At 34.9% G+C, this 22,715-nt stretch overlaps 1 protein-coding gene and 3 gene segments (V, D, J or C); 1 reads left to right on the forward strand and 3 right to left on the reverse strand.

Annotated features, from left to right (window-relative positions):
• Nucleotides 1-22,715, reverse strand: part of LOC122329698 — a 610,329-nt gene that overhangs the window by 89,416 nt on the left and 498,198 nt on the right.
• The window catches only part of LOC122329697, a 601,685-nt gene that overhangs the window by 83,190 nt on the left and 495,780 nt on the right, over nt 1-22,715 (reverse strand).
• The window catches only part of LOC122329696, a 603,783-nt gene that overhangs the window by 80,672 nt on the left and 500,396 nt on the right, over nt 1-22,715 (forward strand).
• Nucleotides 1-22,715, reverse strand: part of LOC122329666 (SH3 and multiple ankyrin repeat domains protein 1) — a 46,362-nt gene that overhangs the window by 13,523 nt on the left and 10,124 nt on the right. For all 5 annotated transcript variants that reach the window (XM_043226105.1, XM_043226103.1, XM_043226104.1 and 2 more), the window contains exons 3-15: nt 20,851-21,054; nt 19,722-19,793; nt 19,505-19,613; nt 17,167-17,318; nt 16,403-16,570; nt 13,651-13,767; nt 12,583-12,660; nt 12,395-12,461; nt 11,399-11,580; nt 11,179-11,309; nt 7,347-7,465; nt 7,143-7,256; nt 6,661-6,739 (exon numbers count right to left, since the gene is read on the reverse strand). In XM_043226105.1, coding sequence (XP_043082040.1) covers nt 6,661-6,739; nt 7,143-7,256; nt 7,347-7,465; nt 11,179-11,309; nt 11,399-11,580; nt 12,395-12,461; nt 12,583-12,660; nt 13,651-13,767; nt 16,403-16,570; nt 17,167-17,318; nt 19,505-19,613; nt 19,722-19,793; nt 20,851-21,054 — 1,592 coding nt within the window. The remainder of the gene's footprint in view (nt 1-6,660; nt 6,740-7,142; nt 7,257-7,346; nt 7,466-11,178; nt 11,310-11,398; nt 11,581-12,394; nt 12,462-12,582; nt 12,661-13,650; nt 13,768-16,402; nt 16,571-17,166; nt 17,319-19,504; nt 19,614-19,721; nt 19,794-20,850; nt 21,055-22,715) is intronic.

Genomic DNA, 22,715 nt, shown 5'->3' on the forward strand with positions numbered 1-22,715 from the left:
TTTAAAGTTTTAAGTGGTTATGATTTTTGTTAAAACTGTAATTAGTAAACCAGTTATTATTTGACTTTCAAAAACTTAATAACCGGCTTGGACCAATAAAAAACTACGTACCATGTGCCAAAACGCAGCTACTAGCTGAAGCTCAAAACCAGAAATCATTTTGAAATGTCACATATGTTGGGTTTACAGTAGCAACTGTAGTAACTATGGTATTTTGGCGGACTCTATGGTTACCATGGTGAGCGTATGGGGGTTTGTAGACGTGTGCAGTTATAGTTCAGTACAAAGACAATGACAGTTACGGTCTAGCATTGTGTTCTGTCAGCCCAGCTCCTATTATGAACATGTGCTCCGACTGCGATATCAACGCAAACTACGGTGCTGGAAACACAAACGCCACAATGACAGGCGCAACGGAAAGCAAAAACGGCTGAAGAATTAGCCGCAAGACATTCAAACGTTTTTCAAACATTCTGTTTTGGTTGAGGAAACGTTAAAACCGACGCTTCGCTTAATGCAAGTAATGCAAAGTCTGTGTAATTAAAGTCATTTAAGAACATATATTGATGACATGTACACAATTTTTATAGAGCATAATAGATGGTTTATTATTAGAAGAAAACCCTGGATTAATATAAAGTTCAACGCATCTCTTGGTGTTGATCACCAGTAATGAAATATGTTACTTCTCTGTGCTTTTATAACAATAATTTAATTTAGGTCAAAAGTAATCTAAAAGTACTCCAAAAGTAGTCCGAATACAATACCGAAAATTTGTAATCTAAATTACATTACTGACAACAATTTGTGTAAATGTAATTTGTAATCAGTAATAGATTACATTTCATAAGTAATCCCTGCGAAGACAAACAGTACACCTTTTATATAAAGCTGCCCATAAGCAAAATACTAAACCCCTTTAGAATGAACAAAATCTGAATTCCTCCAATCGAACACAAACCCGGATCTCCTCATAATTAGATTACACTTATGGGGAAGCCTGTACTACAAAAGAAAACATTTACCATTTTAGACCCACAAAATCTGATTAAACTAATTAAAACCACAGTTGATCAATCCGGGAGCACACAACAATCAGCAGCGATGGAAAACTAAAACAAGTGCAAGTTACGTAACTAAAGTAGATCGCTATTTAATACTTTTCACTTCAGCTAAACATTCTTTTAGTCTTAAGTTTTACAAAATCCTCACATGCCAACCCGACAGCTGCATTTTTTCTAACAGCATTAACCCATCGCATCTGCGTTGAAATAAAATATCGCGAGGCATAAAGGACAGATAGTTTCGGGCAGAGCAAGCAACTGTTCCCTTCATCTGCTTCACATCACAAACGCATCACTATACTATATTGTGGTAAGATCTACTGAACCAACAGACTTCTATAAAGCCGCACCAAAACCAAAACCTTTAAAAGGTAAGAAAACATTAATGCCATCGTTACGAGAATTACAACAATGAATGTTCAGATTATAAGCGGTGGAAGTTTTCCCCGCCGGAAAAGATTGCAATTTAACACCTTTATCTCGAGCCGAACGCTTCCCTTTTATTGCAATTACGATATCATTCCAAAATCCTCACATGACAAGTTTGCCCATTTTCTAGAAGTTGATCCGTCTCGAATTTTAATCCAAGCCGGCAGCAGCATTTTCCTACTTAAACGCCGTTCCCAGCGGCATTACATATCGCATCTGTGTAGGAATGACAGCGGGAAAGATAGTGATGCATAAATGACGATACACCAGCGAGACTCACACGTTCATGCCGTATTTGATCAACCCCGCAGCATCACAACTTTCTATGATGTACTGTGTGTTTCACACGCAGCGCGCACACACACACATACATACACCCATAGTGACTCATACCCTTTCAATGACTCAAAAACACACATACATGTCACATGAACTCATTTACAACACACACGCACACATCAAAAAAATATATTTTCCGACGTGTCGCCGGCGTATGCACAATGACAGCCACATTCGCCACTCAAATACACACATATACACATATATACGCACACACACACACACTAAGAGAGAGAGGGATCTGATTTACGATAAACGACCAGACTGTACACACACACACACACACACACACACACACATATACAGATGATATATACTGTATATGAAAACATTGATTCTGCTCAACAGTCTGTCTGCTACCTCTTCAGAGCATCCATCTGCCTCTCTCGCTCTCTCTCGCTCTCTCTCTCTCTCCGCAGCGACAATAAAAGAACGGAGCAGCCGATACCTGTAAATGAACCAGACGCTGCGGTTCTGGGGACCGAGCGAGGGCCATGAGGATGAGAGGGAGAGAGGGAGAGACAGGTCTTTCTCTCCGTATCCCCCCATTGCCATGTCCCCCCCTCCTCGGAGTCCTCCTCCTCCTCTCCGGCCCCTCGTCTCTCAGCGCGCGCACAGCCAGAGGAGGAGAGGAGAGAGAGAGAGAGAGAGAGAGAGAGAGAGAGAGAGAGAGAGAGAGAGAGAGAGAGACAACGAGCAAAGCTAGACCCTACACGCTTAGGAACGAGGGAGGAGGAGGGAGAGAGAGAGAGAGAGAGAAAGGGAGGGTTTAACAGAGCTCACATTCAGTCACTGCGACATTCAGAGAGAGACAGAACGAGGAGGGGTTGTGTGAAAAAAAGAGGAGGGAGAGAACGAAAGAAACGAGTGTGGGAGAGAAACATGCTTTAAAGGAGTAGTTCGGGCGAAAACCAGAATGCTGCGCTCGTTTCGAACCTGTCACGTCCCCCTCTTTCCAACGGGGGACGTGAATGAAAGCATACAGCGAGCTGCATTAATGACATAATGTGGCCTCCTGAACTCATGAAGTGCAGACAGATATGTAACATTTGCATTCGTGCAGTTGGCAGACGCTTTTATCCAAAGTGCCTCGCATTGCATTAACGGTACATATTTTACGTAGAAACGCACGCACTGCCTGGATATCAGACACATTTCATTGCAAACGACATGCTCTGTGGTTTGAGTTACAGGAATGCTCGGTTTTAACTGATGAATTTTACTATTGCAACAGGTTAACCAGCCAGCTTCGGGGCTCTGGTTAGCTTTTGTTGTAGACATAAAGGGGCCAAAAATATGTGAAAACCAGTGTATTTGTAGCAATACCTCGTATGAGTCAAAAGAATCATTTATGCCCAAAATTATGAAAATATTTCCTACCAAAATGTACTTTTTTATTAATAGATTGCATTGCTAACAACTAATATTCAATGTGATTTTCTCAATATTTTGACTTTGTGGCATCCTCAGATTATAGATTTCCAAATAGCTGTATCTCAGCCGAATATTATCTTATTGGAAAGCTTATTCATTTAGCTTTTAGATAAAATTGTACTCTTATGACTCGTTGTGTTGCCTTTGCAACTGCATTGCATGGGATTGAATTGCATTGTAAGTCTCTACTGTACAAGGTACAGGAATTCTCATTTTAACCGATCACTTTTTCTATCGTGGCAGGTTTGATGTCAGTGATGACGACAGAGCTTCTGGTTTCTGCTGTAGACAAAAAAAAGGCCAGAAACACAATAAAAATATCTCAAATGGAATATACTGTACTCTTCCGATAGCTTTCCATGACAAGCGGACAGAACTTCAACATTTATATTTATTCATGGATTTGGCAGACATCTAAAGTGACTAATTTTGCATTTACATATTTTATATAAAAATACATGCACTTCCTGCGAATGTAACCCATTACATTTTTTGCTTGTTTAATCTACAAGAATGCAAATTGTTCTTAAACAAAAATGCCTGGACTTCCTGCTAATCAAACCCATGCTGTGCTGTTGAAATGCTTTACATAAATGGTAAAACACTGATCATTTTTCCTGTAGCAATAGGTTTGGTTCAAATGATGCCAAAAGCTTTTTCTTGGATGCCACAAGAATATAGTAATATAATGACTCAACTGCTTTTATGACAGTTTCCTGGTGCTTTTCTGGCCTTGAAAGCTCTGGGTTAGTCTATTTCTGATGCTGATAAAAAAAGGGTCGAAAACACATCATAAAAGTCTTGAGAAGTAGCACATCTGTGCTGCGTTTCTCAATGACGCAAACAGAAATGAGATTTCGGTGCTTTCGTGGAGAAAAGCTTTCAGTTAATAAATGATTCAAATACGGTGTGTTCCTTACACCAGGATACAGTTCAAAACTTCAGCGGCAGCAAGATGACCAGTTGACCAGTGAGGACACGTTACATTCATCAAGAGACATTTCAAATAAGACTTTTTGAACTTTCTGTTTATAAAAAAAACCTTGGAGACATCTTCACAGAATGATGAACTGTTTTTAACATTGATAATAATCTGAAATGTTTCTTAAGCACATCAGAATGATCTCTGAAGGATCACTGAAGGAAAGACTGGATGCTGAAAATTCAGCTTCGATTACAGGAATAAATGATATTTTAACAGACATTCACATAGAAAGCAGTTAGTTTCATTGGCAGTTTTCAATTTACTGTTATTTTTCATCAATTGTGTGCAGCCACGGCGAGACTTTTTTATGACACGAATCTTTCAGATTCTTCTAAAAACAATGAAAACAACAGCATTGTGGTTTGCAACGACATAAGGGTGAGTAAATAATGACAGAGTTTTCATTTTTTGGGCGATCTATTCCTTTCATACGGAACTGGCGATAAATTGTGGGATTCTGATGAGTGGGTGAGAGATGCGAGCGGATACTGGTATTCACCGCACACACTCGGCCTGCATGGCAACAGATGATCAAGACAGCTTATATGTGCACGGACACGCGCGCGCACACACACCCGTGCATGCATACACGAACCCACAACACAACGTATGCACACAGTTTTGCATATCCACTGCAAGCTGAGCCGTTTCAGCTGATGCCCGGTGCGAGAGAGAGAGAGAGAGAGAGAGACAGATCAGACAGACAGCCGCGGCTCACACTGCATGTGTTAATATTCCACATGAGAGCCACGGATCCAAACATTGTTGTGTAATTTTTTGAAAGTGGCTGTGACATTTGCATACCCGTCTAGTGGAGGCAGAGACTCCACTAACGTTTGAAGCAGGAAGCAGCCACTAATCCGTTTGACCGAAACCCATCGATAGATTTCGTTGGATCCACATGTACAGTTCAGTTTATACTACACACACACACACACTTTATCACACACTGTGAATCGTGAGGACTTTCCAAAGACTTCTGTTACTTTGATACTGACCAAACAATGTTTTTTATCCCAGAATTTTTCTCTCTCAAAGGTGATTCAGTATATTAATACCCCTTAATATATATTTATACCGATTTATTTCAGATATCAGTAGGCTATTTAACGTTTCATGTTTAATATCCTAAAACGTAATTCATGAATTTGTAATTGCTGTAAAACGCATTCGTGCCTTACATTAAACACCTAAATGCCACTTTAGATGGAGCTTCTTTGTTTATTTCATTTACTTGTAATAATAATTCACTGATTAAATAAAAGAAATCGGCTCAAAAGACAATGGACACTTAGAAATATGGCTTTATAAAAGTAAAATAGACTATAAAATGTAAAAATCAGCTTACAACCATATTGGAAAAGATTAGTTTCTGTCAGTGTGAATTAAAAATAAATATTATTGATATATCTGAAGGCTAATGGGATAACTTGTAATAAAGCAGGTTTATTAAATTCCTGAACATAAACAAACTCATGTTTAAGAATCTGTTAAAATATGCTACTACTGCCCAGAGACTTATAGGTTATAAACCTATTTTACCAATTTATGAGGCCTTAAAACAACTAAAAACGCACTCGTGTAAGTCAGGAAAAACTACATTTACTCAAACTCTCCTTACAATGTGCCTTTCGGGACCTCGATATTCATAAAAAACCCGTTTGCATTCGTACACTTTCATACAAATATCCTTTACTATTGTTTTTTGACTATAGGTGGGTCTCCACAATGTGAGAAACGTCAGGTTTTTTTTACAGTGCAGCATAAACAAGTACACACACGCTTTAACACACAACCCATTCAGAAAAGCCATTTCTAATACAGGCGTTTTAGTTCATTTTTTAACATATATATTATATTATCAGTTATTTCTACAGTACCGTTTAGAAATGACGGAATATTAACTAATAATTTGGGCGCGCTGAGATTTTCTTTTAATCAATACATTAAATTGGCACTGATTACATTTATGATGTCACAAAAGATTTCCATTTCATATAAATGCCGTTCTTTTGAACTTTCTGCTCGTCAAAAAAAAATTTTGATCATGATTTACACAAAAGTATGAAGCGGCACAACCGTTTTCAACATGGATAATAATCAGAAATGTTTCTCGGGCAGCAAATCAGCTGATTAAAAGGATCGTGTGACACTGAAGACGGCAGTAATCATGCCGAATATTCAGCTTCGATCGCAGGAATAAATTATATTTTAAATGAAAGTTATTTTAAACATTTCACAATTTTACCGTATAAAATGTAGTCTTAGAAAAGCACACCATACCCAAACATTTATATTGTATGACGTATGTCATTGAAACAGTTAACAGATTCTATAAACAGAACAGACTGATTTATATATTCAATTTAAAATGTTAACAACTGTATTCAGGTTCCATACTGTTCCCACCTGGGCACTTCAAGACCGTCGTACGTTCCTACTGTGTAATGACGAAACAGCTTCCTCTTCGCCTTCTCATTGCGGCTCTCTGAAACACACACACACACACACACGCACACGCATGCAGTCCGACTGTTAGCGCATGTAGGCGTGTATATCTGTGTAAGTGGAAGTGTGATGTATTCAAATTGATGTGATTTTGCATATTCGTGTGCTGCGCGCATGAAGGTTATGTGAGTAGGCAAATCACCACAGGGAAAAAGCTCTTGGGGACATCCTCAAAAAAAAAAAAAAAAAAAAAAGACCCATAAAGGATCCAGAAAGAAATGAAATGATTCACCATTGTGTTTCAGGATCACGGTTCGTCATAGTTATTATTTAGGTGGATCAAATGTTTCTGCTATTCCTAAAAAAATGATTAAGACTTCTTATAAAGGCTCATTTATCTCAGTGTCTGAGAGATTACGGAGGGCTAAGGTGCGATGAGATACCTGCTTGTTGCTCCTGGTTTTGGGGCAGGACCTCTTCTACACAATCAGCGGGAAACCAGCCTGTTCTGCCCTTCACTGTTCCTTCCCAGAATCCCCCTTCACCTACACTCAACACTGGAAGCGTTTGACAGCTTTAATACACGTTACATATTCGAATGTTTGATCTCAGTGGAAGGGAACGGCATGCACGGAGAGACGCCTGACCTTTGACCTTGTCCCCTTTGCTGAAGCTGATCTCGCGCTCACCGTGAGCGGAGTGAGAACGAGTCGCCACAAACACGCGCCCCGGGACGGCACTGTACAGGCGTTTCCTCTGACCTCCTCTACAACACAGAAAGAAAACATACACCTATTGATGACAAACTCAAAACTAGGCTGACAAAAACACATAAACGTCTTAAACGTCTGCTAAAGCGGAAATAAAATAAAAATACTGAAAAAGAATAAACATACATTTCTAAAACTAATAATGAAACGTACAGAAGTTAAAGCTTACATATTAAGTTATATATTACAAAATATTACAAATATTGCAAAAAAAAAATGTATATCACAAAAACTAAACACTAGAAATATTACCTTATGTAAACGGAAATAGATGTTTAAGCTAAAGTACTAAAATTCAAATAAATATAAAGGAAAGCTACAGAGAAATATAAAAAATACTGAAAGTAACTCAATCCAACAATCTTAAAGTACTATTAAAAATTCTAAAACTATTACTGAAATGGACCGAAATAAGAATTTGTAAACGAAAATGTTGAAATATTGCCTTTGGCAGAAAACTGCAATAAAACGTGTAAATGTGTAAAGTACTAAAATCACAAAAATGAACACAGAAATAAATATAAAGCTAAACAGAAATATGAAATAACAAATAAAAACAAACATACATAACTCTATAATAAAAAACTCTTAACTCCAAAAAAACATCCTTAGTGAAAAACTATGCAGAAATATGTACAATAACTTACAGAACTGAAAAAAGAGCCACAGTTCAATGAAATTAAGCTCATTTCAAATGTCAATAAATGCATTAATATATAAACGTATAATACTGGGACAGTCAGAAGAATGCAGAAACAGAATACACTAATGTGAACATACAGAAAAAAAGTTGTATCATATCCAAAGTAATAAAAAATAGTGTAGGCGGGTGACTTTGTGCGTTAGTGCCAGTGAATAATGCTGGCTTTGTTTAATAGGGTAAGTTTCCAAGGATTTGCTGCAGAAATGTGATTGTAATAACTGCTTAGTATTTGGATCTCATCCATTATTGAACACCTTGGGACCAAACCCTCGAATAAAATCATTTCAAGGATGTTACTGAGATTTCAAGACTGGCTGGACCGAGCGGAAAAAGCGGAAAGTTTAGGAATCCGCTTCTAGTCTGAATAAACTTGAAATGCACTGCTCTATGGACGCCGCGGAGCGAACGGTTTAGCTTGATGATTGATTCTCGTGCACAGCAGAAAGTGTTTGCTTCTAAGCCACCGAGTAAGAATTAACTCAGTATGGCAGTGGCGCTTTGGCCAGAAGCCGAACAGAGCAAATCACGACGTGCAAAAAAAAGTGAGTCAGAGCTTCTGTAATGTACCATAAGAGAGCAACAGAAATCAACGCTGACAGCCGCAATCATAGAGGCAAGGATCTAAACGGGTATTTACACTGGAAAGTTGTCCCTATAATCGCTGATATTTCTCTTGATATCGAAGTGTAAAGTCCCTGAGCGAAGCGACGACGAAGGCACATTTTGCCTCAAAAGAAAAAGAAAGAAAATGATTTTGCCTGAAACATTTTTTTTAAATTATGCACATTCACTCTTCTCTTTACTTGAATGTATCCATAAATATATATATATATATAGTATATTAGTATTGTCAAATTATTAATTGCAATTAATCACATCCAAAATAAAGCTTTACACAACATATGTTTTATGTATAAATAAATACACACATTTTCATGCATATATTTAAGAAAATGTAAATACGTATGAACTATTTAAATTATACGGATATAACTATATACACATGTAAAAATATGCTGCATGTGTATATATATATATAGCGACATAATACACAATAATAATACAAAATAAAAAAAAAATTTAATTAAAAGATATACTTCTGAAATAAAAACAACTAAAACTCTGTTTGTTTACATGCATGTCATGTGACCATTAACCAACATCAGAGAACCGCAAACTTTATCACATTATTTTATATTGCATAATGTTTAAACAGAAAAAAACAGGTTTCATTTGCTAAAATCAACATATCACGTTCTTTTGATTATGGTGTAAAATTTGACCCGGAAAGGTTCCTGACAGGTTGAGACTGTTTGCTCACCAAAGGGACGTTTATCAGCACTGAAATCAAACAACAGAGTAAATTGAAAGAAAACAAACGCAATTACAACCCAGAGGCATCCTGGGAAATTCATTTATTAATTTATGATCCCCTAAGGTGATTCTCATTTCCATCAGTTTGAACTTGGCTTAAAAAGCAGCTCATCATCAGCAGGAGCTGCTCTGGTCGGCTGTGCTTCAGGCCTGCTGAGAGCCGCTGATTGATTCTGCAGCACATCCTGAACTCTTCTTCTCAGTCAGGAAGATCTGTGCAGTTTGTCATCATCAAGTAACTCAACTCGAGCGCTTCTAACATATCCCACACTACTGCAGCTCCTCCAGGAAACACACAAAGTGATGCAACGATAGGTGAAGGAGTTTGCTAGAAAGCCTCTCATGGAAAGGCTAACAATATCTCATTTAAATGAAGCTAAATAAAACTTTAAAAATAGTTATTCAATTTAAAAAAATTTAACTGAAATTTAAATGAAATTGAGAAATGTTGCATTGGCAATTAACTGAAGATAATGCTAAGTATTAAATTATTAACTGCAAATAAATAGAAGCTAAAACCGAACTAAGAATTCAATCTACATAAAAATGTGTCATAAAAATTATGAAAGCACTAAAATAAAAATGTAACTAAAATTTAAATAAAGAAATCGTAAGTAAAATAGAAAAATATAATGCACAATGCAAACTAGAAAAACTGTAATGGTGAAAATTTGTTGGGGCTGTTTTATGTTTAGTTTCTAATGCATTATTGCTGTCACATTATTAATAGCAATTAATTGCATTCAAAATTAAAGTTTTTATTTACAGAATATATGAATGTATAATGTGCATATTTGTGTACATATAAAGAGAAACACATGGATAAATGTATTTAAGAAAATTTTGTTTATATATAAAATATATTTTGTGTGTATATATATATATATATATATATATATATATATATATATATACACACACACACACATATATATATATATATATATATATATATATATATATATATATATATATATATATATATACTTATATAAATATATAAATGTATATGCATGTAAACATTTAAAAATATATAACACAGTACACAAAACACACACATATATATATATATATAGTGTAAACAAAAAAATAATTTTGGATGCAATTAATTATTTGCTATTAGTATTAGTAACAAACTTCCTATATTATTGCACTTGTAGCTGTATTATTTGTTAATTTATTTCCATTTCATTTTTATTTACTTTTGATTTATTATTATTTTATATATTATATAATTTAAATATCATTTTATGATTATATGTTGACTTTATTCCCTTTATTACAATTTTTTATTTAAATATGGAATAATAATTGTTTTATTATGCAACTGTTTCATTTATTTTCAAGTGAACTGGTTCATTCAGACTCCGTTACATAAATCAGATTTCTAGGGTTTTTCGGGACTTTTAATAAATAAATACCCAACTTTTACAGGACTTCATTTTGAAAGACATCCCCACATGTACACGACATACAATTGTGTTACATACAGGTTCTATTTGACGTTTTTACCAAAAACGTAGATATTCACATATTCTTATTTACATGCTTTGTAAGCTTTGCACATTCTGGGACAAAAGCTTGAATATTTCAAACCGGTCACCAGAGACAGATGTCGCTATCTAAACTCACCCCTGTCTCCCTCTTTGTTTCTGCTGCTTTTCCTCCGTCTCTCCTCCCTCTCTCCCTCGGGAAGGAGATCGGGTTCGGGCTCCGCGGGGACTGCTGGAGCTCCTCAAAGCGAAAGAGGCCCGGCGCTGAGTCTGATTGAAAGCAGAGAAAAGGCATGATTTGCGGACTGATGCCAGCGCCGGCGAGTCCCCCTGATGGCCAGCAGGGGCTGAAGGGTTACCTGAGCAGGTGGCATGCTGGCGGCAGCGGCGGGAAGCACTACGGGATCCATGAGCGTCGTCATCGTGTTCTCGCTCTTGGCTCGGAGCAGCGGGTGAGGATGCTGAAGGCCGGTCGTGATGGCTTGATTCAACATACCGTCCATAAAGAGAGGCGCGTATTTGGGAGTTTCTAAAAATGGAACTGTTGGGAAAAGAATAAAAGATTAGAGAAGAAGAGATTATACGTAGATGGGCTCTGTTCCAAAACCTAGTGAGCTGCCTTGATGTCTACATAGGCAGCTGCCTTCAAAGGAACTTCACAAGCGAGCGATTTGGAAAGACTACATAGGCAAAAAATAATGAAGTGTGCGAGAAATACTCGGAACTGATTCAAATGGAGCTTTGACTTTTAGCAAGTTCCTAACAGTGTTATTTTAGTACTATTTCGTTACTTTATTGGAATTTCTTAATATTTATAATTACTTTTATTTTACTATTTTCAGTTTTCATATTAGTTTTAGTTGAGCTTTTATTAGTGTAGTTAAGTGTAATGTTTTTATATATATATATATATATATATATATATATAAATTATGATTAATCGGATCAAGAATTTTTATTCAACATATATACTGTATATATATATATATATATATATATATATATATATATATATATATATATATATATATATAAACACACACACATGCTTGTACATTTTTAAGATTTATATATATATATATATATATATATATATATATATATATATATATATATATATATATATATTATATAAATATTACTATTATTTATTATATTATATTTATAATAAAATATATAAATTATATGGATATAAATATATACATGTTAATGTATACGAGCAATTATTTTTAAATTTACTAACGTTTTTGTTGTTTTTTTTGCAGACAACAAAATCATTTTCTCAAGGAACAGCCTGCACGAGCCACATTTTGGAAGAAAACTCTAGTACACTTTTATTTTAAATGCACACTTACCAACATCCGCATCATTGTGATTTTTGATGATTTCTCCAAGTTCAAAGTGGCCAGACATCACGGCGACCTGCCAGAAACAAGCATTGCAATAGACCTTACATCAACGCGGCCTTTAATATGAGCACAACCTTTTTGCATCTCTAGGAAACATGTAAGTCATTTAATTCAAAGTCTTAATACACAGATACCTGGAAGGGAGTTTGACCGTGCTTGTTCTTCATCTCCTTACTGGCTCCTCGGTACAGAAGGACCCGGGCGCAGCTCTCCTGATTGGGCAGAGATTCTTAGATCAAGACCCACTTACTTGCGCACACTGCAAGTTTCAGGAGCGACGAGCGCGTTTAAAAGCAGCGTAAATAATCGCTGTGTGTACAGAACGGCATCAGAATGAAGAATTAGATATTTGCTATGTGCCATTTTTTTCTTTTCGGCCATCGATTGTAAACTCAACTACCGCCGACGGACGTGGTGTGTTTTGTTTATGGACGGGAGGCTGCTTTAGAGAGCGTGTGTTGCCATGTCCTTCATTGACAAGCGCTTTTAAGCATGCTAATTAATCTCATCTCATAAAGATAGCCAATTCATGGGAGTTAATAAAGTGGTCTGTTGGGAATACGAGATATATTATTTAGTTTTTTCTGTGTTACAAAAACAGAAATTGAAACAGGTGTTTTAGTGTTTTTTGTGCTTTTGTTTTGTTTTTTTTCTATGCAGATCTGGCAACGCTGACAATACCGACGGGTTTAAGAGCGTGTCAAAAAATGAATACATAAAAAATATTATTTCTCTGTTATTTTCTTCCATACAGAGGAAGACACATTTCTGATGTTCATTTAAACTAGCTGTTCAGTTCGGTTTCATACACACTGTGTATTTTTTGGGAGTTAATGTGGTTGTCACTCCCTGTATTTTAGTGAGTTATGTGTGTACAGAATCTGTCTAATTTAATGAGAGATATTTGCTCTTGTTTCACAGATAAACTCACTTAATTTTGATCAATTTCGCAGAAAGCAAGGCTTGATTTTGTCATAATTTTGAATGAAAACTTCTTAAGGAACCTGGAATAAAGCTGGAAATAATTAAACCAAAATATAAATAAAATATAAATTTTAAAAATTGTTTAAAATTTAAAAAATGATATAGTTAAATAATTAAAATATGATAAAACTAATAATTAATAATAATTAATCCTAACAAAATAATTAATCCTAACATAAGACTGTGATAAATAAGGATAAATCAGATACTTAGATTACCTTGTTGTAAAGGGCACATATGTGGAGGGCAGTGTTTCCTGATGCATTCTGGGAAGTGGTGTCTGCCCCATAAAACAGAAGGTGTTCTAAGTGTTGGGCGAATCCGTGCTGACACGCCTGCAGTCGAGGGAACAACACAGAAGTTAAAGAAACAAGACCACATCACTCAAAAAAGTCAAAAGAACAAACTCAAATCAGAGGAGCAACCATCAGAGGGCAGTAAAGAGGACTTTCTGTTGGAGGTCTTGAGCCTAAAATTACCATCTTCACGTTCTGTTTTTTTTCCACATTAACATCATAAATGTATATTTCAGTATTACCACAATCTTCTTTTAATTTAGATTTTGAATTATGTTTTATTCTTAGGTTATCTGCTTTCATTATAGCTAAAGATTAATAGTTTCTAGTATTTATTAGTCTTTGTTTTATTATCCTGACAACTCGGCTCCAATATTATTTTTTATTATTAATATTATTTAATATTATTGAGATATTACTTAAACATTTAGTATGGAGTTATTAATTTTTATAGTTTTAGTTATTTTCATAGTTTTAATTTGAATAATTGTATTGTTTTTATTAATGACCACTTTGCCACAGTATTATTTTAGTATCACTGCTATTATAGCTTTTATTAATCTTATTTTTATTGGAATTAGTTTTATTTTTATATTATTCATTTTCATTAAATTTTTGTTGTTGTTTTTTATATATATATATATATATATATATATATATATATATATATATATATATATGTTATATATATATATATATATATATATATATATATATATATATATATATATATATATATATATATATATATATATATATACTTTTAATTAAGATTTGTATTTTCATACAATAAATTTTCATTATTTTCTCATAAGCAGCTGGTTGAAATAAAATTCATTTAGTTTATTTCCCAGTTAGCATTTATTTATTTAGTGCTTGATGGTTTTCATTTTAGTTTTAGCTTGAACTATACTAACCCCACTCTGTTTTCTAGATATTCAGTACTGGTCATTAAAAATCCCAATTTGATTCTCCTGTTTGTTATGTTTATGGGCCAGAAGCACATAATTAAATCTTATATACATATATACATAATCATAGTGCTCTCAGGGCGTTGTGGGAGTCGTACCATGGTACCATTGTGTGTGGGGAACAGGAAGGTACTGTAGGTGGTTGGGGGAAATGAATATATTCATATATTTTTTTGTACACAAACGGCTTAGAAAGAAAAGAGAAAAGAGCAGAGAATTAAAAAGAGAAACCAGGCACCAGACAGACGGCAGGAGACGATGAATGAAATGAGAGATGAGAGATGGGTACCTGTGAACTTCAACCTCTGCAAACGCCTCTTCATGTCTGATCTATGGAGAGAGAGAGAGACAGACAGCGGAGGACTATGGGCAGTGTCTGACAGATGATTCACAAGCACCTAGACGCCGTTCTCCGGTCGCTGAAGACATTTCTGCACCACCGTGTGATTGGTCTGCGGGATTCATGTCGGTGGTGGTGTAGTGCTTCTCTCTATATCAGTATCACTGTTCTGCTTTAAAGCAAAGCACTTACCTGCAGACGTGAGCTGTGATCGCTACATGCAATACGTACAACCTGACACAACAATCTTACCTTTTTACAGCTTCACATACTTATTTGAGTCTTATTTATATTTTTGCATGATTTACGTTTTAGTAAATGTATTACGTGCTATTATATTTTTAATATATTTTATCTTTCTGTAAATATGATTACTGCTTGCTTGAGTTTTAGTCATTTTAGTACATCATTTATATTGCAGAAGTATTAATTAAGATATAATTAAAACCCATTTATTTTGAATCTTTTATTACTTTTTATTTCAGATTTAATTTGAGTCATTTTAATGTTTTGCTTTGTTTTCTTTTTTTGTAATCTTATCTTGTGCCGTTATATCTATATAGCTTAATTAATTCACTTTTTTTAATCATTTCAAATCACATGAAATCAAATGTATTCATAAAGCACTTTTAGAAACACTGTCCCAAAACGCTGCACAATTTCAAAAATAAGTAAATACATATTACAAAATTTAATTAAATTATTAAATAAATAATACACATATAATTTTCAAATTTTCTATGATTTAAATGTTTTTCTGTAATATTTAGTTTTATTTTTTTCTGATATTTTATTTTGTTCCTTCTTAATTGTATAGTTTAGATGCATGTCAACAACAAAATATACTGTAGCGAGAAGCATTTCCCCTTCGTTTTTAAACAACTGACAAGCAAAATTAACTTCATGCATGTATATCTGCATTTTAGTGCTTGCGTTTAGCATTGCAACTCATTATTATGTCACTACACATTAAGTAGCATTTGCTGTGTAATGAGATCAAAGGTAAACATCTGATGGATAAATGTCTTCAACAGAGGATGCACAATGTCCAGGTGCTCACGAACACAGACACAGTGATGACCAGGATGAAACATTACACAGATATGCACAGGTGTTTAAAAACAAGGAGGTGATATTCAAATCAAATTTGAGTTCATAAAAAATGCAAACGATTAAAGAAACCCACATCTGAATGCTCAAACCTACAATTACTACTATTTCAATGTAGCAAAACGCACATTTTTTATTATGAATAATGTGGGCCACATAGAGATGGAAAAAGAACCGAAAACAAAGATATGGGAGTGATAGAAACAGACGCACGCATGCACGCAGACTTTGACATATGTTACTGTAAACACACCTGGTGTGACTCGTCCCAGCCGTTCTCGTCTCGGACGCCCAGCCGCGCTCTGTAGTACAGCAGAGTTTCGCAGCAGGACGTTTCGCCTCCCGTCAGCACCGAGTGGTACAGCGGCGTCAGTCCACAGCGGTCTCGGTAATCTGGAGAAGCTCCCAAAGACAGCAGCGCCTGGGGAAGAGTTGAAGAGCTAAGCTAAGCGTGTTTTTTACCATTAAAAAGGCACTAATCCATCACCATCAATTTAACCTGAAAATAGAGCTAAGCGATGTTTAAAGACAACGCTTGTTGACCATTTTTGTGCATGGAAACAGATTTGGAGGAACTTGGCATTTGCTCTGAAGTGAATGGGTGCCGTCAGAACGAGGGTCCAAACAGCTGATTAAAAACATCACAATAACACACACCACTCCAGTCCATCAGTTGACATCTTTTGAAGCCGAAAGCTGAGCGTTTTTTAAGAAACAAATGCATGTTTTTAATTATTAACTATTGATTCTGGCCAATACATAAGTTAATCATTTGTCTCTCTCATTAAAATCTGTATTTGATCAGAGCTTGATCTGTGCAGGTTAAAAGCCAGACACCTCCTTGCACTGGATAAAGAAATATTACGGATAGAGGACTCATGTTTAGTGACTCATCATTGCTTGTTTGGACTCTCATTCTGACGGCACCCATTCACTGCAAAGCATCTCCAAATCTGATGAAGAAACAAGCTCTGGTGGTCTGAAGGTGAGCTCATTTCCAGCCACTTGTGTTCGTACCATCAGTGCGGACTGGTTGTGCGCTCTGACTGCTTTATGGAGCGGTGTGAGTCCGTCTCTGGACCTGAAATCCACGTGAGCCCCGTTCAGCACCAGAACACGAATCCCTTCCACGCTCAGACTGCCCTGAACCGCCAGAGTCAGAGGAGTCTCTGAGAAACATGAAGACACACACTGAACCTAAGGCTACAGAAAAACAGCTTTATTTCAGCTTTATTTGCGACACGCACTCATTTAGAAAAATGGCTTGTAATCTTTAAGGAAACTCAAAGCACTGATAATAAAATTCAATAAAAACTAAAAAGGTCACCTTTCTAGATTTTAGTTTATTTTTATATAATTTCTTTCCAAAATGACTTTGATACTTTTATAGATACAACTTTATTTAGTTTAGTTATTTTATTATTTTAAACTAAATGAGACATGCTGCACTGGCAAATATATTCAAATTTAATGTAAAATGTTTATTTAATGAAAATACGTATTTGAGCTAACGTTTAACACTTAAATACTTAAAATACACTTAAACACAAAGTAGAATAAAAATGAGCTGCGCAGCTCTCTAGCTGCTTTGAAACGAGCTGTATAGTATAGTATAAGTGTTACATAAATAAATGCGATCCGACCTAATATGAAAAATATTCTGTATTGATTCCTCACAGGCGTTTTACGCTCGTTACAATAATTCTGTCATTTTCTGTCTTTTGTTGTCTTACTGTGCAGCATCCGACTCACTGAATATGATTAACCATATAAGGTCGCAACCCCAAATACGAAAGGATCCTCTCAATTACAACTGACCAATGAGCTGCAGCGATACTGCGATGACATCATAGCGCCTGCGAGCTAAATCCTGAACTCCTGCTAATTCCAGAACGTTGCAGCAATTAGCGCACTGAACGTCGCATCGAATAAAAAGCATCCTTTGAATGAAAAAGCCGAAGAGATCATGAAGACAGACTCATGGTGAGCATAATGAGCTCTGAGTCTAAGGTCACTGAAACGAGAAGATTCTGACAGGGGACACAATGATGCTCATCTCAACGGAAAATGTCAAAGATTTAAACATACTCTTCATTCAATCTACATCTGCCATAACATAACAAAATAAAAAAACTGATCTATCGACGCCGGCGCTATTTTAGTATCGATGCGATACTTTTATAGTTTCTAGAATTTTCTTAAATATTAAATATATTCTCAAATATTCTGAATGAAATTTTAGTTTTATATTTTCTGTTTTCACTTCCATTTTTGTTACAATTTGAGTAATTTTGTTTTATTTTTTTTTAATGTGCTAACAAAAAATAGATATTTAGAATGAAAGTTCTCGTTTTTAAAATGTTTTAAATCATTAGCATTAATTATTTTTTCTTAATTTAGTGTTTTAAATAAAAATAAGAAATGTTGCTTTGGCAGCTAGCTGAAAAAAAAATCATTTTATTTAAATGTTTATTTTACACCACACCTCAATAATATCCTATTAGATCATGTCAGTTAATGTATTGACATGAGCTTAGAATAAGCAATACATCTGTTACAGCATTTGATAATCTCTGTTAATGTTAGTTAATAAAACTAAGGTATATATTATAATAATAATATTAATAGATACTGCACTATGTCTGATTGTAATCGTCTTTTAGCGATAGCTGAAAATTAAGATGAACAAATGCTTTAGAAGTACTTTTTCAGTTGTTCATTCATATTGAATAATGTAGTTAAGTAATGCTACCAAATGAAGAGAAAACTAAAGTTTTTAAAAATAAGGTTTCTGCAAGCTGTAAATAAGTTTGTCCACCCTGTTATGTCCTGTCCGCCCTGTTTCCCCCTCTGTCCACCCCGTTACCTCAGGGTTTTTTTTAAATTATTATTAAAATAACTTCAAATAATATTATGCATATCTTTGTGGTTACTTTAGAGAATGAAATGCTGAAACTAAATAAATTAAAATGGTTCCTTAAATGTATTTTAATTCTAAATAAACGACTTTTTTAAAGTCGCCTGATTATGAAAACATTGTTAAAAATGTTAAAAACATTTAAGCTCTTAGAACATGTAAATATCAGATTAGCTGTGCGTTCATAACACCTGATAATCGAGATGAGCATGTCCTGTAACAGGGTGGACATTTAGCCCTCGCACGTGTGAAGAACATAGTGGAAAATTGTTCAAAGATAATATTCCGAGCTGGACCAATATAGTAATAATCCCTTCTTTAGATAAAACGATCACATCACAGACACTTTTTAAGGAAAGTTACCATAGTAGTATGAATGACCCAGACATGTTTTAAAAGTACCATCTAGAGACTCCGGCATGATTCACACAGCCTCACCTCCGCTCTCTGTGTCGTGGTAGTTGGGGTCCAGTCCTTTCTCCAGAGCTTTACTCAACTTCTCCACCGCTCCACCATGAATATAATCCAGGAACTTCTTGAGATTGGCCTGTAGAGGGAGACACACACAGACGCTTCACCTCCTTCCTATAAAACACATCCGGCTTTCCACAAAAGAGCATTTCTACAAATAATCTTTTTTTTGGCTTGCATTCACCTTGGTGTGTAGTTTTGCTAGTTGTTTCTCATCCAGGTTTGTCTGTTTGTAGACCCGTGTCTTGTATCTGAACTGTAAGTTAAAGGCAGCAGGAAGAGAGGAAGAACTGGTCAGAGCTTTTTGTCAGTTTACCATTTCTAAGAATCAAGAGGTTTAAAATAGAGACGATGCAAACTGCGAACTGCAAACCAGAGATGCATCACGTTTGAAGGCTTTATATGTGACGCACTTCTGTTTTGCTGTTTGAAGGACTGCTCACAACAAAACCAAATAAACACACAGCAAATAAAACACAATTAATACAGCTAAACAGATCTTATTAACACCTAAATAAATGCCATTTCAATTTGAATTTGAGTTAACTATATAATCAAAACAAAAAGGCTGAGCCTTTACTCTCAGGAAAATGATTTTCAGACATGTCAGGTTTGGAAAAGTTATGTTTTATATGCATTTTTTATATGCATTAACACTACATTTATTAAATGCAGTTTCTGAAAGCCAAAACAATGATCTAAGTTCATTATTGCCGTTTTATTTCATTTTTAAATTGTGCTGTAATCCCATTAAAGCATGCACTTTAAACACGAACAGGTGTTGGAAAATAAATAAGTTTTCATATGATAAGGTTCGATTATTTGTGAGTGTCAGTGCATTAAATAATATTAACAAAAGTTATATTTAAAAGTTATATAAAATATCTTAGAACTGATTAAGAAAAGTATTCATTGTTAATGTTAGCTCGGGTCCTATAAATATTCATAATAAAACATACATTCAGATATAACAAAATACTAAAAGACCTTTTGATTGTATTAATTTATTAGTAAATGTTGAAATTAAGATCACCTTAGATACTTTAGCAGTATTTGTTATTGCTAGATCAATATTTAACTAATAAAAACAAATGAAACCCCATCGTAAGTGTTCCCTTCTCAGCTATTTCCTATTGTGACAACTTGCCCCTAAAGGCTCAGCAAGTGTTAAATGACCTGCATAATTATTACTATGATTATTACTAGCTCACGGATGGAGAAAATGTACAAGTTTTTTTGTTAAGAGGTTTTCAGGAGCATTCTGGGTCATGCGTTGCGTGTGTGAGCCTGTGATGTCATATCCTCCACAGCACCTCCAGATAAGGCACTCCCTTCTCCAGGGACTGGCCGAACTCTCGAAGCAAGCGCTCCTCCTCCAAGAACTTGGCATCCCGTCCGTCTCCAGCTGGCTGGAAGAGGCCGTAATTGTAAACGTCCCACAACGACTCGCTGAGAGAACAAATAATCTGCTGCTTCGCGCTCCAAACGCTTGAATCGGGATCAAACCGCAAACACTTCTACAGACGGAGGGAGAGAAGACAGGTTCGTAAGAACAACAGATTGAACCGGATTTAAAGTTCAACATAACTTTCAGCTCCACTGAAGGCATCTGCGATGTGCCGTCGTTCACCACAGAGCTTCATTTCGAGTCAGAACTCATAAAAAGTCGTGTTTACAGTAATATATTTACAAAATATGTCTACATTCTAAAGGTTTACGAGCTGGAATAAGCATGCATGCAACATTTTCATCGTAAACGCATAAGAAACTATACATTAAAACGTATTTAAATGTGTTTTATTTTAACTGCTAAGCCCACATTTCTTATTTTCATATAGTTGAAGTAAAAAAACAGCTTAAACAAACTAAAAATAATTTTAAAGTTATATTTTTAAATTATAAAATATTTCAAGATTTATTAATGTATAAATATGTTGCAACGTAAATGATAAACTGTCAAAAACATAGCAAAAAGTCTAGCTAAAATGTAAGTGAAAACAGAAAATATAGAAAATAAAAAATACAATAATAAAAATATCACAATAGTAACAAAAACTATAATAGACTGTCAAAGATACTAAGAATAAATATTATTAATATTACTAAATATTTAATATTATAACAATTTATAATATTAAAAATCACAAACTCATTACTTTCAACATATCTGCAATGTTGCAATAATTTTCTGTACTAAAAAAATATTAATATAAAATTAAATATTATATTTTAAAATTATTAAAATGAAACTGAAACCCATTTCTAAGAGTTTAAAATAAATATAAATATTTATTATTCATTTTCAACCAATCAATCAATCATTTTCTGTAGCGAATAATTATATATTATCCGTTTAAATATTAATGACACCTGTTGAATATGTATATGATAAAACGCATTTCGGGTTTCTGGTGTAAGGTAAACCGCCCCACATATTAAAATCCAACACCAAACTTCATAATATGCGGCTTTATCTGGGGATTGTTAATGTGCTGTGATTGAGCGTGTTAAAGTGAGCTGCTAATTGAGTCAGGAGTTGAGAAGAGTTTAGATGAGAGCGATCTTGACATTAAATCAGGTCAGAGCTCCCACACAAATCACAAGAGGAATTTGTGTGTGTGTGTGTGTGTGTGTGTGTGTTTATTTAAAATTTCCCCAGAATAGCTTGACACACACACACTAATATACAAACACAGTAAATATTCCTCCATTACGTACTCCCATGTTCCCCTTTTCTCCCCCTGAATTAATTTATTTTTTAATTTTCTTCTAATGTCTCGATCCCTCCCACAATAACCTTGGGAGACACAACAGAGCGGGAGTATATTAAAATGTGTGTGTGTTTCTTTTAAGATTTCAGAAGCTCATTAGAAACACTTACTGTTGTACTGTGTATATGTGTGTGTGTGTGTGTGTGTGTGTGTTTAGAAATTATACGTGAGCATCAGATCTTACAAAAGCAATGTCTGCATTTATAGAGATATCTGAATTTTGATTTACAGACTTTGGCGTTTTGACAAATGTGAGCACAGCCTGAGACATTACTGAGGTCTCTTCTAAAACTCGAAAAGAGAAGACATGTAAGGTTCTAGGAATCGTTTTCGCATGAGAAACATTCAAGCAGAAGACTTAAGTCTACATTTGCTCTCCTTGTCATCACAATGCTAAAACTAAAAAA

This window comes from Puntigrus tetrazona, chromosome 24 (assembly GCF_018831695.1).
Source record: "Puntigrus tetrazona isolate hp1 chromosome 24, ASM1883169v1, whole genome shotgun sequence".
In the NCBI taxonomy this organism is placed as follows: domain Eukaryota; kingdom Metazoa; phylum Chordata; class Actinopteri; order Cypriniformes; family Cyprinidae; genus Puntigrus; species Puntigrus tetrazona.